Source organism: Falco peregrinus, chromosome 12 (assembly GCF_023634155.1).
Source record: "Falco peregrinus isolate bFalPer1 chromosome 12, bFalPer1.pri, whole genome shotgun sequence".
Classification (NCBI taxonomy): domain Eukaryota; kingdom Metazoa; phylum Chordata; class Aves; order Falconiformes; family Falconidae; genus Falco; species Falco peregrinus.
In genome coordinates, this window is record NC_073732.1 from 28,364,399 (window position 1) to 28,380,989 (window position 16,591).

The 16,591-nt window shown below is 47.6% G+C and overlaps 2 protein-coding genes across 7 annotated transcripts in view; both read right to left on the bottom strand.

The window, feature by feature from the left end:
• Nucleotides 1-2,333, bottom strand: part of KCNAB1 (potassium voltage-gated channel subfamily A regulatory beta subunit 1) — a 72,527-nt gene extending 70,194 nt beyond the window's left edge. Inside the window, exon 1 of one of the 3 annotated variants that reach the window (XM_005228887.4) lies at nucleotides 1,299-2,330. In XM_005228887.4, coding sequence (XP_005228944.1) covers nucleotides 1,299-1,570 — 272 coding nt within the window. In that variant the 5' untranslated portion in view covers nucleotides 1,571-2,330. Of the gene's footprint in view, nucleotides 1-1,298 lie in introns of all 3 variants that reach the window. The other 2 variants (XM_027777848.2, XM_055816798.1) reach the window with 2 other exon arrangements.
• Nucleotides 2,334-14,851: 12,518 nt separating this feature from the next.
• Nucleotides 14,852-16,591, bottom strand: part of GMPS (guanine monophosphate synthase) — a 29,861-nt gene continuing 28,121 nt past the window's right edge. For all 4 annotated transcript variants that reach the window (XM_055816804.1, XM_055816803.1, XM_055816805.1 and 1 more), the window contains one exon: nucleotides 14,852-15,402. In XM_055816804.1, coding sequence (XP_055672779.1) covers nucleotides 15,301-15,402 — 102 coding nt within the window. In that variant the 3' untranslated portion in view covers nucleotides 14,852-15,300. The remainder of the gene's footprint in view (nucleotides 15,403-16,591) is intronic.

The window sequence follows — 16,591 nt, forward strand, 5'->3', positions numbered from 1 at the left end:
ATCCAGCTCTCTGCTCATTTATAATGCAAGGTGAATCAATGCCAAAGAAATATTTCCACAAGCTTCTTCTGAATTTTTTAGACATAAGTTTCCCTGGTTCGGAGTTTTAGGGGCTTGTATGGATCAGCATCATTAGAAACTTAGTTCTTCCAAAAGTTACTCCCCAGCACTTTGCTTTTATAGTGCCATTTAAGACGACAGGTCCTGACCATGGGCTGTGGTGGCTGGTGAGCACTGTGCCCCAGAAACTGCTCAGTCTTGGTCTACATACCCACTTGTATTCCCTTCATTGCACCAGTTAGGCATTTCTGTGGTTAACAACCACTTGCCCCATCTCTCAGTTTTACCTCATTTTCCTTTCAGTTATCCTGTTCCCAATATTTATTCCAATGGCTTTTTTATTAATTTCTAATCCTAGCCTGTCTGCAAGGTCTCGGTTTGTACCAGGCACTGCAGGCAGCCCCGTTCTGTCCAGGATTAGGGAAGCTCTCAGCCGACTTCTCAGCTGAAATCCCCACTGCTACTGATGTGTTTGTGTGGGGCTGGGCGAAACCCTGAAACCCCCCTTTGGCAGCAGCCCTGGCCCTCGAGGCAAATGAAACCCATGTCCCCCAGACCTGCCCTGAGCAGCGCGATGCCGCAGTCCCGTGGCTCGGGGGCAGCAGTGCCAGGCAGCTCCAATTTAGGTCCCTATTTCATTAAGGGTCTTACTCAGCACAGGAGATTAGAGCGTCGCACGTCTAATTTCCACTTATACCAAGATCCCCTTATATTTTTTTAAAGAAGCAAGCTCAGATTCTGGAGGCTGTGACATTTAAGACCGATGGCAGGAGACATTCAGCAGCTGCAGGTTTCCCCTCCTGAGCCGCTCACCCCCAGCTGGCCCGTGCCCGGGGAGGGAAGGGCAAGACAGGGACCCGGGGCCAGCGGCACCCAGCCAGGACACACAGAGTCCTGCCATTCCCCGTCACACACACAGTCCCTGCACACCACCAGCAACTTTTCAACCAAACTCAAACAAAACCACAGTCACTTGGACAAAACGGCTCGTGAGAAATAAGGCTGAATAACCACGGGTAGCTTGTGCCAAAGAAGTTACAGAAACTAAGGAGCAAGTCTGCAGAATATTCAGCTCTGCAACACACATCTCTGTGGTGCAGGAAAAAAAGACCCCGAATAATCAGAAAAGTCAGACTCATCAAAGCAAAAATCTTTCTATTGTTATTATCATTATGATTATCACCACCATTTCCCAGAGTGCAAATTGCTGCTGCCTGAAGAGCCAGCGGGGCACGTACCTGTGGGGCATCCCGGTGGTGTAGGCGATGGTGTACTCGTGGGACAGCTCGCAGACCCGCAGGTACCAGTTCATCTCCAGCTCCCGCAGCAGAGCCAGACGCCGGGCACGCTGCTGCGGCTGGCCAGCCCGGGCTCGGCCCTCCTTCCCGCTTTCCGAGGAGCTCTTCAGGGCTCTCTCCCTGCTCCCCAGGGAAAGCACCGACTGCTTCCTCAGCTTCAGGGTTTCCTCGGCATTTTTACCCCCCACAGTCCCTGTGCGTGCCGCCAGCATTTTGCGTTCTGCCTCGGCGTGAAGACAGCACACCCCAGCACTAAGTCCCTGCCCTCAAATCATTTAAACTGATTTTCAGCACGCGCTTTCCTCCCTCTATAGCCTCATGCCGGCCACAAAGCTGTAATTAGATATGTGTCTGCGGAGCTTAACCAGAAAGAAGAGCTGCAACCTTCTCATGGAAACATCTGCAGCAGCTTCCCATTTGCCAGCAGGCTCCGCTTTGCAACGGGTAAGGAGGACAGTTCTTTAAAAACAACGTGTAAACATGTGCAAAGCAGCACACCTAGACTGGACTCATACAAAACAGGGTGTTTAGATGGATGGTAGCAGATAAAAAGGTCTGACTCACTGAAGCTGTAAACATCGGAGGGCTCCGGCCAGCACAGGTGAAATCATGCATGTCACTTGGATGGCAAACCCGCAGCCACGTGGACTCACCCGAGCAAATTGCAGCGCGGTGCCTGCCAGATTTGGCCTTGGAGCATCAGTGTCTTCACCAACCAGCTGCTTTAAGAGATGAGCTGGGCGTGCCATCCCTCCTCCTCCCATGCGTGGTGCTCCAGCTCCTCGGGTTGTCCCGTCTGGCGGGAACTTCTATCCTCCAAGGGATTTGTAGAAATTGGGGGATCTAATCACCCTTGAGATGAGAACAAAGTTATGGCTTTTCCTGATCCATTTGTTTGCTGAGCAAATGGTGTTTTGGGAAAAGGTAGGAAAGGAGCGGATATACTAGAACTGAATTAATTTCCCTCTCTGGTTTGAAATGTAAAAGCCGATATGGAGATTACAGCACTAATCACAGCAGCCACTTTAGCAGCAGAAGCACATCCTTGTTTAGAGAGAGAGGCAGGCAAAGGGATGTTTTGTTAGAACTACCATGCGAGGACAGCCTCTTCCACCTTCCCATGTTAAAAACCCCCCTTCAACCTCCCAAATCCAGGACACTTCAGTTTGTTTGAAGTCCCTTGGTGGTAATGTTGCTCTACAGGTACGGACTGCTGGCTGATTTTCAACAAGAGACATACAGTTGGATTGAAGATCTTAACATCCCTTCTAACCAAAATGATTCTATGGAAGAGGAAAAAAAACCCTCTAAAGACAAGCAGGATTTTAAAGCCATTGCATTCAAAAGAAGAGTAACTGCCCACTCGTCCCTGCGTGGAGGATGCGTGTGTCTCACAGGGAACGGCAGCTTGCAGGCATCTGCAGAGGGACCGGGGGCTGGAGGAAGAGCTTCATGGAATCAAGGAAAGGGGAGCCCTGGAGGTCTCCAGCCCAACCTCCCACTCGCGGCAGGTCTGCCACCAGCTCTCAATGAGTTTTCCCACCCAAGCCTTGCAGACCCCTATGGCTAGAGCATCCCCCAGTCCCCCGGGCAGCCTCTTCCCACGCTGCACAACCCTCTGCTGAAAAACCTCTTCCCAACGTCCACTGCAAAGCCCCCAGGCTCCAGGCTGTGACCTGCCTTGTTCCCACCTACCCCTTCCCAGGTGAGTGGCATCCACCACCCTCCTCCCTCCCCTCCAGGCTGCTGCTGGGTCACCTCTTGGCCAGCCAGGACCAGCCCAGCTCTCACCACCCCTCCTGGGCCTGCGTCCCCCCAGCCTCTGGCCACCCGGGCAGCCCCCGCCAGGACCCCCCCAGCCTTTGAGAGCCAGAGACCTCCTGGGGGAGCTCTGCTGGCCCTGCTCCCCGGGGAGCCCGGCGCGGGGATGGTCCTGCTCACCACAACGGTGCTCTGCCTGCTCACTGTGTCTCAGGACGTGCCACAGTTAAAAAAAAAAATAATAATTTTAAAAAAAAAAATCCCTTTTTAGGTTTTTTTTCAGAAAGCAATTCCATTCCCTTTTGGAAGAAGTCCTATAAAATTCACCTTCCACAGGAACTGACGTTATCCAGCCTGTTTAGCAGAGATGGCACTAAAATGTTCACCAGAAGTTTTGCAAAACTCTAGAAAAATGACTCAAACTTTGAGCTGTCAAATACTACAGTTCTGTGCTTGTTCTAACGTCTTTTCCCATTTGCCATTAAACTTTATAACACTTCCCAAAAAGGAAAAGGTTTCCAGCAACTCCAGAGGCCTTTAAATCAACCCAGAGCAGATGAAGTAATACATTCTTATTTTACAGATACCTAAGTTCAAGCCTCATAAGATTCCTCAAGTTCTTTCACTTGGAAGTTAGCTAACAAAAGCAAAATAAAGTCCTCAAACAGTTGTATAGAAGGTGCATGGTGCTCACTCAGCGTTCCGTGTTTATCATTTCCTTAACCACAGAAACACCCTGTTGTTCCCAAAGACCTTAAAAGGTATCAGTCACCTTAAAAGTAAACTACATTAAAAGCAGATGCCGACAATTTGTTCCTCTCTAAAAGGAGCACTGTCGGTCACACAGCAGGCTATTGTGAGGGTGGATGCTCCCATGATGTCTCGTTTAGGTAGGTAACGCTATCTGATATTGTCTCTTGGATGATTATATATTCTGGCAGGTAAGGTGACCCCGGCTCACCCTATGAAAAATGCAGAAAGATTGTTTTCCTGAAAGCAAAGCTGCCCAGCCGCCTTTAAATATTGATACCGCGGTTCCACGGCTGTATCGGTATGCCCTGCTGCCTCACCAGCCCGCCGGGTGAGGCGACGGCATTGTGCCAGAGCAGCACGGCCGGCCAGGCTGGCTGTCCCTCGGGGGCATCTCCTGGGGCTGAGTGCTCTGCCCCACCAGCACCTCCCCCGGTCCCCACAGCACAGAAGCCCCCTCCCCTGTGGCGCTGACAGACCAGCATCCTGCTCGGGAACTCATCAGAGCAAGACCAGCCAGCCCCATGTTGTGTCCCAGGTGAGGGCTGGGGATTAGGCACGAACAGGTTTTCATGAGCCCCCCTCTCTCCAGAGCAGGGAGAGCAGACAAGGCAGCACCGGGGGGCGCCTGGCACCGCACCCCCACGACTGCAGGAGTGGGGTACAGTGCTCCGGCCAGGGAAGCCCCAAACCCAGCCCCGCTTAGGGCTGGGGCATCTCCCCCCTTTTGCATTGCTTTTTCCAGGCAATCACTGGTAAAGTAATAAGCTGTTCTGATTCTAATTACATACTTCTAATGGCTTTATACACTGTGTAAATGTATAGCAACATGTTTAGGAGCTCTGTAACCGCAATTATTCCAAATTATAACTTATTATTGATACTCTTACTCCAGGCTTCGAAAATTTCCATACTTTTTCTTGGAACACTTTATAAAATTCTGGTTTTATTCCACCTGCTGTCCCTAGAGTTTGACACACAGTATGGAAACCACCTCCACAGAAGCACCCCAAATTGTTGGGTCCCCCTGTGCCCACCCCTGGCATGGCAGGTCTGGGGGGCTCGCTGGGTCCCCAGCCATGGCACAGCCTGTCCTGGCCAGTGGCCCTGGGGCTCGCTGGGTCCCCAGCCGTGGCACAGTCCCCGCCGAGCCCCCCCTGGCCTCAGCAGCTGCCCAGCCCACGCGGGTGGGTTAATCTCTGCGCTGCTGAGCGTTAATGCCCTGCACTTATCTGTATTAAACATGCAATCCCGAGCTGTCTGGATCGACAGGAGGTTACAGCAATAAGAAGCAGTGCAGAGGTACAGATCAACCATGAAAAAAGAACAATATTGTTCATGTTGCCAGTTTTAAAGCAGAACATTCCTGTAATACCCAGCCTTGCCGCCTCCAGGATCAGAGCAGAGTTCAATACATTTTCCCCTGGCTTAGACACCATTTTAGTCAAACCTCCTATTTTTTAGATGTAAATAGGAGAAGTATTTCTAAAAACCTCCAGTACATGTTTCCTGCTCAGAAAAGCATTAGCTTTCCACGCTGAATTAGTACAATTCACACAGTTGCATTTTTTTTTAAAAAAAAAGCCTTTTGAGCAGTTTTCTATCAGGATGTGCCATTTCAGTTAAATCCGTGTGCTGGCCAACAAGTGCCTCACAACATTACACAAGGAAAGCCTGTCCTGATTTTCTTCACAACAAATTTATTTTGCTGTACTCCAGACTAAAGGAATGCATGATGCAAATTCTGATCCAACAATTCTCCATCAATTTACTAAAATTCACTTTGAATTCATCCTCTTTTAAAACGATCTTAAAATCCACCCTAGTTTTTCAGATTCCACACTAGCCGTAAGCGTTCCCTCAATTTTTTTCAGCTGTGTATACACACATCTAAAAATCTATTTGCATGTACAGACATAGCTCATCTCAGGCAGGACAAGTTAGCAGCAGTTAATAACCGGGAAGGTCCTATTTAGAAGTTCTTAAGCAGAAAAACGCAAGCCTCACACAGGTACAGATTGAGTTGGAAAATATCTGTAAGTGATATCTAAGTAAACATATATATTTCCTCCCATAGGAGCACAGTAATTTTCAAATGCAGGATTCAATTAGCAAAAGCCTAAACGATAGCCTTTAGGCTAATGGTGCTCCTGCTCTATACTGTCTTTTACTTAAGGTAATTGAAACCCCACCAGGGAAAGATTCATTAACATACTTAATTGGTTTTAAGTGGTTCACCCTGCTCTGACAGCATTTAAATGTAGTGATTGATGAAGGACGGACAATCCGTCTCTTGCTTGTGCAATGAGCTATGCGGCTGTCGGGCGCAGGCTGCCACCGATTCCCTACTGATGCGCTGGGAGAGCAGCTCCAGCCCCTGCAGATCTCAGCTCAGCCATCACACCTCAGACCAGCTGTGTTGCTTATTTTCGATCCATTTGCTGACCAGCACAGGAGGGAGAGCGGGACCACCCGCTCCAGCAACCGCTGTGCCCGCTCTCACCCGGAGACGGTGCCTCAGCAACTACAGCCACTTGCAATTTGCTGGTGTATGGCTACATTGCTCTTCCATCCAGATTTATTACATCTGATTGAAAGACCACCGCAATTAAAAGTGGCAGAGGGTAAAAAGCGCTATATTTCTTCATCCAGTGGAAGTGGAGCAGTTGCATATTACAGTATATGCCATAAATGCCAAAGGCAGCCCCTTGGAAAGCTCCCAGCTGCTTCCTTGAAGGGCGTAAGGGAGCTGGGCAGCTCGGAGAGCACCGGGTCGAGTGAGTCAAGCTGGCAAAACTGAGAAACTGAAGTGGAAGTAAGGTCTCTTCAGTCTTTTCTCTTCTCAAATAATTTTTATCTATAATCTTGGAGCCAAATACCAGTCCTATAACACCCAAGCAAAAAGGATAATTCCTGCGTATGTTAATTAACATATTTTTCTCTGCTTGCTGAGTCTTCAGTGAGATCACTGGTGAGCGGCTTTTCTGTGTTTGCTCTGGATTGCATCGAGAGCAACTAGTGATCAAGCAATCCATGATCAGAAAGGGGAAGATTTTCCAAAGTCAAGGGGAATTCAGATGTTCAGACCTTTCTGGAGCAAGCAGCTGCCTGGGACAGGTGGGCACGGGAGGTCGTGCCTCGCTCTGTTCATGGACACGTGCACCAGGCTGTGCAGCCTGACAGTCCTCCGATCCTTTGGCATCTGCTTTCAAACAGTATGAAAAGGTGCAGAACCACCTACGTTGTTCTTTACTTTTCTGCATAAATTTCAGACAAAAAGGCTGATCTGCTTTAGTCAACAAGGTTTTGAGCAGTTAAGTCCCTGCTGAGCAGCTTTAATGCTCCAAGGATGTATTTAAAATTCCTCCTGGACAGGCTTGTGTGCTCAGAGGGTTGTGTTTGGTTTCCAGAGGTGGAGAGCCCCAGCTGTGACTGTAAGCCAAATCCATGGGGCGGACCAGACACGGGACATTGAGCTGCCACTTTCTCCCCAAAACCCACAGCCGGGAGCCCTGTCCCCCTGCTGGCTCCTCCCGGACCCCGGGCGGTGCTGCCCGAGCAGCACAAGCAGCACATCCACTGGAGAACTCCATGATGCCATTGTGTTACCATGGCAATCAGCACCACAGAACCGACTAAAAATAAACACTGGCTCCGCAAAACACAAAAGATCGTCCTGAATCCAAACCCTGACTCAGCTACCTGCAAACCTGGGCACGTGCGGAGCCGGGTCCCTGCTCGGCAGCCACCCCGCTTTGCACAGTGGGGGCATCTGCCCCGTTCCCCTGCAAGATTCACTGCCGGGCAGCAAGCTCCCTGTCACACAGGTACAGCGTTTGCTTCCGTTCCCATCCACCACCAAGCTCTGTCACAGAGACTGTCTGGAGCTCACAGGAGCTGATGAACATCTCTCCAGAGCCCTCACGGGCCTGCTGTCATCAAGGAAACTCCATTTTTTTTTCTCCAAAAACCCTAAAATCCCACTGATTCCTACTGCATTCCCAATACCCTAAGCAGCATCCCACCTCCAAGCCAAGAAACCTGGATGGCTGGGCCAGGCCCAGGCATGAAAAGATAAGCTGGGCACTTGAAAGTGACTTGTCACATGTCACCTTGCCCACAAAAAATAACAAAATTAACCCACGGAGCAAACCGCAATAGCAGCACTGAAACACCAGAGTACACCTTAAAGCAGACCCACAAGATAGAGGCTGCACAAGAACATAAGTCCTGGGCAGCAAACCCGACGTGTGAGTATTGCTGCGTGAACAAGAGCCGAGCAGCAGCTCGGGCAGGGCTGCAGGAGCGGGCAGCGCGGCAGAGAAGCACGCTGGGCTTCCCCTTCCCCTGCGGCATCACGGCTTCCCACCGGGGAGGCAACAGCTCAGGGACTCCAGTGTCTGTGGCCGGGTCACGGTCCCCACAAGCCCACGGTCGGATGGCAGCCTGCGTTAAACATTAAATTACGCATGGTAGCTTTGAATTATTTCTCCCTCATTAAGACAAGCGTGCCCACCGACACGCTGGCAAACAGCCTTTTCCGCAGAGGGTGAGCCTGGGCCCCCGGGAGCAGCAGGGACGGGGCTCAGCCCGGGGCAGCTGGTGGGACACGCACACCAGGGACGGTCCCAGCCCCATCCCGGGCACGGCCCCTCAGCTGTCCCCCACTACCAGACCCTGCAAGGGGCAGGAACTATTTCTCTTTAATTAACATTTCTCTTAATTAACACACGATTCAAACTCAGGCTGTCCACGGAGCTCACACTAACCCCACAATATCTTCCCATGGGTTTTTTCCACCCTAAAAAACATTTAAAAAGGAAAAAACACCTGCAAGCAGCTTTATATTGGCCTTTGTATCCCAAACCACCCCGGGGAATGATCAACAAGAAAAATACCCCAGCTCTAAGGGGGCTCTTGAACACACATCTAAGTCAATTGCATTCACAAAAAAAGGGAACCTGTGGGAGTAACGGGGCACAAGGTGCAGCCAACGAGCCTGAAGTGGGGGCACCCGCAGAGCCCCCATAGCCGCAGCTCGCAGTGGTGAGGTGGGAGGCTTAGGGCATGTCCTGCCTCCCCACAGCTAAACCAGCTGCTGGAAACTGAATTATCTGCATCGTTCCCACTCCCTTGCGCTGAAAACCTACAACCCTCCTGAAGCCACCGGAAGGACAGCCCTGGTGAGGAGCTCCTGTTCCAGCCCTGGCACCCACCGCCGCTGGGGTTTGCTTCTCTAAAGACAGGCAGCGACCGGATTAGGGCAAGAGAAACATCCCACCCAGCTGCTGCACGGCCGGGCTCCCCCACGCAGCCCCGATGGCTGCGCCAGTGCCATGGCTCTCCAAAGGGCAGGGCAGCGTGCCCCCACGTTTGCAGCCCACTCCCCCTGTGCCCACAGAGCCGGGGGGGACAGCCCTTGGGAGCCATGTGGCACGGAGGGGGTTGTAGCCAGGCTTTACCCTCTCACTAATGAAAGCATTTAATGAGCCTAGAAATATTTCCTAGCAGAATTCCCACTGGACGCCTGGTTCCTCCATGATGCTTACTGGAACAAAATCAACACCTCTGCATACGTTTACGCATCCCACTTTGGGGTGGGTTTGCTTTTCATCTGCCTGAGCTTTGTGAGTTTAGGATGTCATCTCTAAGGACTGCCTTTGCTATCTGCACGCCAGTGCAAACAAAACCATCACGGAATCAACAGTGCAAAAGCCAGCCAACTCACTTAAATGTTAAAACTATTCAATTTTACAACACAGTAGGTTACAGCACTGGTTCAGTTATCTGCAGCCATGTTCAGACAATTAAAGAAACAGAAATAATCTACTCCCCTTGATGAGATGCGAGTCACCTCCTGGCACTGCACTTCCATGGAAGTGGTTATCCTTGGGACAGCAAAAGCACTTCATCACAAGCTCTTGTCTGTGATGAGATGCAAGAAATTCAATGGAAAATAAAGTTTTAGAAGGAAGAGTCACAAGGGATTCCTGATCTTTAGGCAGAGAGACGGAAATGCTCTACCTGTGATGCTGTGCTTCGCGACCCCACTTCACTCCTTTACGTATGGCTTTCTTCACATCTACGTGTTAGCCAAGTGGGTTAATGGCCCGAATCTCATTACAGTCAGTTGCAAACAGCTATTACATTATTGCACAACAGTCTTTTTTGCAATCTGCTTCTAATTTGGTGAGGAAATAAGCCAGAAACAAGAGCAGCCCCACAGCAAGCTGGGAAGCACAGCAGCACAGCCGAGCTGGCAGCACGCTGCGCCTGAGCCAGCCTCAAAGTTATAAACCTCGCTCTGGAGCTGTGATCCCAGTAAAATGCAGTAGAAACATTTTAGGATAGAAGCTTTTTGTCCTGTTGGAAAGATCATTACTGGACTAAGGTAAAGGAAGAGAAATGGAAGACTAAGGATCCTTTTAAATAAACCAGCACAGGGCAAGAACAGCAGCCTCAGAAATAGGTGCCCTGCTATTTAAACTTAACCAATACAACACTCACTAGAAATTTAAGTATTTTTAACTGTGGAAATGAAACCAGGGGAAACTCCAGCATGACACAGAGGGTACAGCGCTGCAGCGTGCAGGATTGCAGGGACAGCCTGTGCTGAAAAGGTAAACAAACTTCTTCCCCATCTACAACAAAAGAAATCCCATAATCCAAATTCTTTTTCGTTTTGTGAAGCTTCTGGAAAAGCCATCGCAGAAAAATTACAATTTTGTGAAAAACATCCTAGCTTCATTTCTGCAACTGCTCTTTCCCAGCCTGCCTTCATGCTTCGAGGAGTTGCTCCCACTAACTTGTTTGATGCTGCAGCACAGACCCCAAGCATCTCCCCACTCCCCAGGTGAACACAGGGCTGCACCCAGAGCTGGCGGGACGTGCTGGTGGCACTGCTGGCTCTGCTGCTGGCAACTGGGACAACAGACCCAAGGAGCATCCGGGCTCCCTACCAGCAAGCCCAACTGTGCAGCCGTCGCCTTGCCCAAAACCACTGCTGCTGCATTCCCCACTTCCCAAAGCGCTTTGGGGTGATGCTCAGTCAAGACTTGCATCCTTACCTTGGATCTTTCCTGCTGCTTCTCAGTGAAATCATGATCTCCTGAAAGGCTGGAAGACTGCACAAAGAGTTTTGCCCTGGAGTCTCCGTCACAACCGAGCTGTGGAAGAAAAACATGCAAAATAAGACATTTCCTCTAGAGCCTCCTTACAGGAAGATAATCCCTCCAAAAAACCAAAGCCCTGCAGTCCCCACGAGGTATGTGGGTCCCAAGTGTGGGGCGAGCGCCGCAGCTCCAGCTGCCAAGGCACAACAGGAGAGAACCGAGCGTTGCTGGCAGTGCCGCAGCCACTCAGAAACACTGCCGGGGATCCAAGAAGAACACCTTGCTATTGCACTCTTCGGGGGATAAGATTTATTTACATCACCAGTTGGGGAGCAGGTCATAAGCAGCGACTCATTCAAACCCCGCTCCCCTGAGCCCTCCGCACAGCCCGAGCCAGGTGCTGCCCACGGAGCCGGAGCCCCCGCAGCGCTAGAGGCCAAATCATTTATACCAAGACCGTGGCTGTCGGGTTTGTCTGCTTTGGTTATGAGAAGCGTAGCTTGTGCACTGCAAGAAAGGACCTTTAAGCAAGATAAACGACTGGTGCCCACTCACGCTCTCCCGCAGGTGATGGCAACTCCTTGACTGTATGTGAAGGTCTTGTTCTTATGTATAACCTCAGCCGCCTTTTTCTTCCTAGAGAGGAATTTCACATGCCGTCTTGAAACTGTGACCTACTGCTAAAAACAGTTAAACATCATCATCAGGGGTCTGCCACAAAACCAGTGGCAACCCCAGTGCAAGGAGGGGCTGTCGGAGTTTCCCCCTAGCGAGCGCCCCGAGGGATGGAGCGATCTGTCCCGGTCTGTGGGCAGCACTGTTCGTTAGCAGGGCTGCTCACACTGAGCCCTAAAAACAGGCCCTATGCACACTTTTAGGAAGGAGTTACATCCGCCATAGCATATCACAGTACAAAAGCACACAGGGGCAGGTGCCACAGAGCGACCCAGTGGGGGTGTCCCCGGACAGCCTGCAGCCAGAAAGCACAACTGCCACAAAATGGCTCTTTCAACCCAAAATGGACAGTCCGTTTATCATGCAGTTTCTACACGTAAGTCCTAAAAAACAAGTCACACCAATGTTCAAACATAATACTTTTATTTGTGGATAAAAATTAAGGCTCACAGTACTTTATCGTTTCACAAGCAGAAAAATGTTAAAAATTGAGAATGATGGGGAATGCCCCCAATACAAATTCCTCTAGCTGCTGACATGTTTTACTGAAGACTCGAGGTGAACAATTGTACAGGGCAGCTACAGTTATTAGTTTGTAAACTAGGTGCTAAGTATAATTTTTTTAAGAAATGTGAACAGAGTATTATGTTTCTCTCCACTTCTGGCTGTCCAATACACATGGATTCCATAGAAACACTCAAGAACTGCTGGGATGATAACACCAACCTTCCTAAGAACAACCCACCACGACTACAATGCATGGCACAGGCGTCAAACGGGGGAAAAGAGCTAAAGATCACAAATTTCATTTCAGTAAGACATCTTTATCATAGTGCAATAGTTTATGCCTAAGATGTTCAATATTCAACTTTCTGGCTTAAAAAAAATAAAAAAAAAAAAATCAAATTATGTCCCTAAAGAGCACAGGAATTGCTGTCAAGCTCCATTTCCTTACAGCCATGAAAGCAACCCAGGTGATTAAAAGATGGTGAAAGCATATGTCAGACTTCAGTATACACATAGAATACAGGTATACATCACGCCTACAGTTAAGATGCAACGTCAAGAAGGGCTTCCAAGTGCACAACATGCAGCGAAGAAAAGATTTCTGTCCAGAAATGCTGCAAGTTTGTGGTCCAGAGGTACAACTGTTACCATAACCCCCATCCCAATGAGCATCGCCACACAAATTTTCTGGCAAGTTACATCATAACTATGGGACTATATTCTGCAGGTTTATTTACATGGAGACCAACTAAGTGTCTCAGTCAAAACTGAGAAAGGTTTCGGTTTAAGAGGTGCTCTATATTCTTTGCATTACTTTTTAGTAACACGTTCTGTTTTGCCTATTTGCTGTCAAGGCAACGCAAGCTGGTGGCAGCGGCAGCAAGAGCAAGCCTACTTACAGTAAGCAACAACTGCTACAGCATTAAAAAGCTGAAGGTCTTCTGCTTCACACCGAAAAGATTCATTTCTTGTCACTGTACCCTTTATGTCTGAGATACCAACACAGTAATGAAAACAGCTCTCCTCTGCTTTTTCTGAAAAAAAGTTAAAACGTACTCTAAGGCTGTAATATCATTAGGGAGCTTTCTTTTGAGACCAGCTACAAAGAAAATCTGTTTTCGAGAGAACTCACGCTATAACAGATTCTACCAAGGCAAACACCAATTTACAGTGGTTTTGACCAATAGCTCTTACAGATCACAATCCAGTAATAAGAGAGCATTTGTATTGATAATAGTTCACTTACATCACACAAAGCTCATCCAAAGGGCTCAAAGAGGTCATGACAGATGCGAGTGAGACTTACTACCCCCATTTTATAAAGGGGCCAACTGAAATATCGACTAAGATCCATTTGCCCAAGCTACAAGCCCTGCCGGGAGCAGGGCTGCGAGGCACAGGCAGCGTCCTATCTCCAAATGACACGTGCCACTGCTCTGCTGCTCTCCTGCCACCAGTGTCCCCGGAGGGGTGCAGAGAACACAGGGCTGCAACACGTCATCTCCTCCACCAAGCGAAAAACCAGCACTCAATGACACAGGCAAAATAAATTTACACAAGTTAGCCATTTCCTACAAGCAGAAATTAAACCAAATTTCCATAATGTGTAGGCTGTAAATGTAAGAATGGCAGGAAAATGTGTGCAATCAAAAGAATACAGAACAAACACTTCCAACCATTATTCCAGTTCACAAACCTATGCAAGTGGAAACCTAAGTAGTTACAGCCATTAATACTCCGTGTTATTGAACAGCTTAAAACAAGTACTTTGCCCCATAATACGATGGTAACCTTGCAAGTGAATGAAATGCAACTGCTTAAATTAAAAACAAAACGGAACAGAAAAAAAAAAAAAGATAAGAGGGATAAGCCTAGATACACTGTTACAGTTCCACCAGTGGAGGCACCCAATAAGCTGCTCAGGTCAGAATTTAACTGTTAACTTTCACAAACAGCAATCGCAGGACATGCTCAAAATTCTTAGGTGGATGGAAATAGCTTTGCCTCAATACATCAGAAAAGCACAGGTGTCCAAAGTAACCATCTCTCAAATTATTGCTTTCTTAACTATGTAAAGAACAGAACATGAATAACAGAAGGGATCTATATGGATTGGGTAAGTCACCTCTGATACCATGACTCCACACTAGCAACTATAACCATCTTAAAGATCAAGCTAAATACAATACACACCAAAAAAAAAAAAAAATCCTGTAAAAGCAAATGCGTAGAAAATAAACTGTCCTCAAGTATAAGGAAAGCACATCGGCAGCAGGCTGCAAAGGGGCTGTTGTGCAAGCGTCAGAGGACAGAAACAGGTTTTGCAGATCCAGTAGCTCTGCTGCAACAACTTTCCACACCACACTCCCATTTTTACGCTTCCATCAGAGTCCACAGAAGCACACAGAGATACTTCCCTGTCTGGAATTTGACATATGCAAACATGCAGTAAGTGTATACTAAAGGTGAGCTGGTGTATACACATCTGTTACCTACATGCACGCCTACCGAGCGATGCAAGAGGGAGCGAGTACAAAAAGACAGACAGAGCTAATTTCATAATATTTTAGCATTGCTCTTCTGGAGCTCAACATTATTGCCATGGGCTAATACGTCAAATAATATAGAACAAGCTTAACAGTATACAACAGATACACAGTAATTCCACAACTCAACAGTACCCACTACTCCATTTGGCAAAATATTTATTTATAATAAATCCGTTCAAGAGCAGTTGGTCACAGAATTCATTTTACATTTTTCGGCTGTAACAATGCTTTTGGTAGAAGTAAATAAACCGTCTCTTTTTACACAGTGTACAAAACCAAAGAGACACTGAAAGGACAGTTAACAATAAAACACGTGAAAACAGGAAGAACCGGTAAGACAAAGGCAAAAGCAATAGGAATCTGTCTGCGCACCAGCAATGCTGCCATGATTATTTACCCGTACAAATCCTCAGCCCCACTTAGTTATTATCCCCAGCATAGCTCTTAACTGCAGGTTTATGCTCCAGGAGAGGAATCTGATGCGATGTAGCAGCTCCAGTCACTCTTTCACAGTACTGCATGTCAACACTGGGAATGGTTTCTGATATGACTTAGACTGCACACAGTACTTCAATAGAAAAAAGTTAATTACTCCCACTCCGTAGTTCCTGGTGGCTTCGATGTCAAGTCATACATCACCCGAGAAATGCCAGGAATCTTCTTAATCTCTGCCACCATTTTTAACACGACCTATCATGTAGGGAAAATAAAAAAAACTATCAGAAGAAAGCACGCTAAACAGACCCGATGAAAACTACCTAAGAAAAGCTTAAAAACGGGAAAACTTTGACCACACTAACTGTTATACACAGGAGAGAAAGCACCTGCAGCTATTAGCATATCACCACCAGTTATGGAATAAAATCAACTGAAACAAAACCTCTAGCTTCACGGTATCTGCAGTTACATTTGGAACTTGCTCATTTTTGGTGCTGATAATAGACCTGGGTGTTGATCACAATACACTTCCCTCAAGGCAGCAGCTCTACGCTTCAAAACTACTTCTTGAAAGTTCAGCAGGAACACAACACCATTACGTGTTACTATCATTGCCAGATTTTTCTCAGACCATCACCTTCAGCTGAACCGCCAAACATGAACACAACAGCCTGAGTGAAAGCCCTTTCAAAACCAAAAAGGGAGCCCTAAAGGTAAAAACAAAACAAATAAGAACACCCACAAAAAGCAGAAAAGGCACCCAAAGGGAAGAGTTTCCATTGAGAGTTACTCTCCAGAGTTCACAACCAATTCATGTTAGCAAAGTATTCTAGATGAGAATTTGCTGATCCTTACAAGTTCAGCTTCCTTAAAAATCCCACAGTCCACAACAATCCCACTTACATGACATGCTGTTTTATAGTGCAAGCATAAATCAAACAAGACATTGCTCTCTATGGAAAAACTGAAAATTTTTAATCAAATATGATTATATTCCCCATAAACACAGGTATTTTCCACAACCTCTACTATTTTGTAACCACATTATTACCTAGCCTTAAAGTGACCTTTTTACATTTTGAATAAGGGGTGGGGGTGGGGGTTGGGGCTGGTTTGGGTGTGATTTTTGTGGTGTTTGGTTTGGTTTTAAACACAAACTTCCAAGGTCAAATGAATCTTCATTTTATATAATGGAATAGTTTTGCATGGTAACCTTGAATAACTTCTTACTAAATGGGCAGGCTGCCTTTAAGTAGAAGGCTTCAGCTACATACAATTACTAAAGAATGCCTATACGCTTGTAAAGTATATTTAAAAAAAAATTAAAAGAAAAAAAAAAAAGTCAATCCTGTTCTTCAGCTACACCGAATTCCCAGAGAGAGAAAGTACTTGAAACTGGACATGGATAAAGTTTCTCAGAAAAACACACCTGAACTTGACT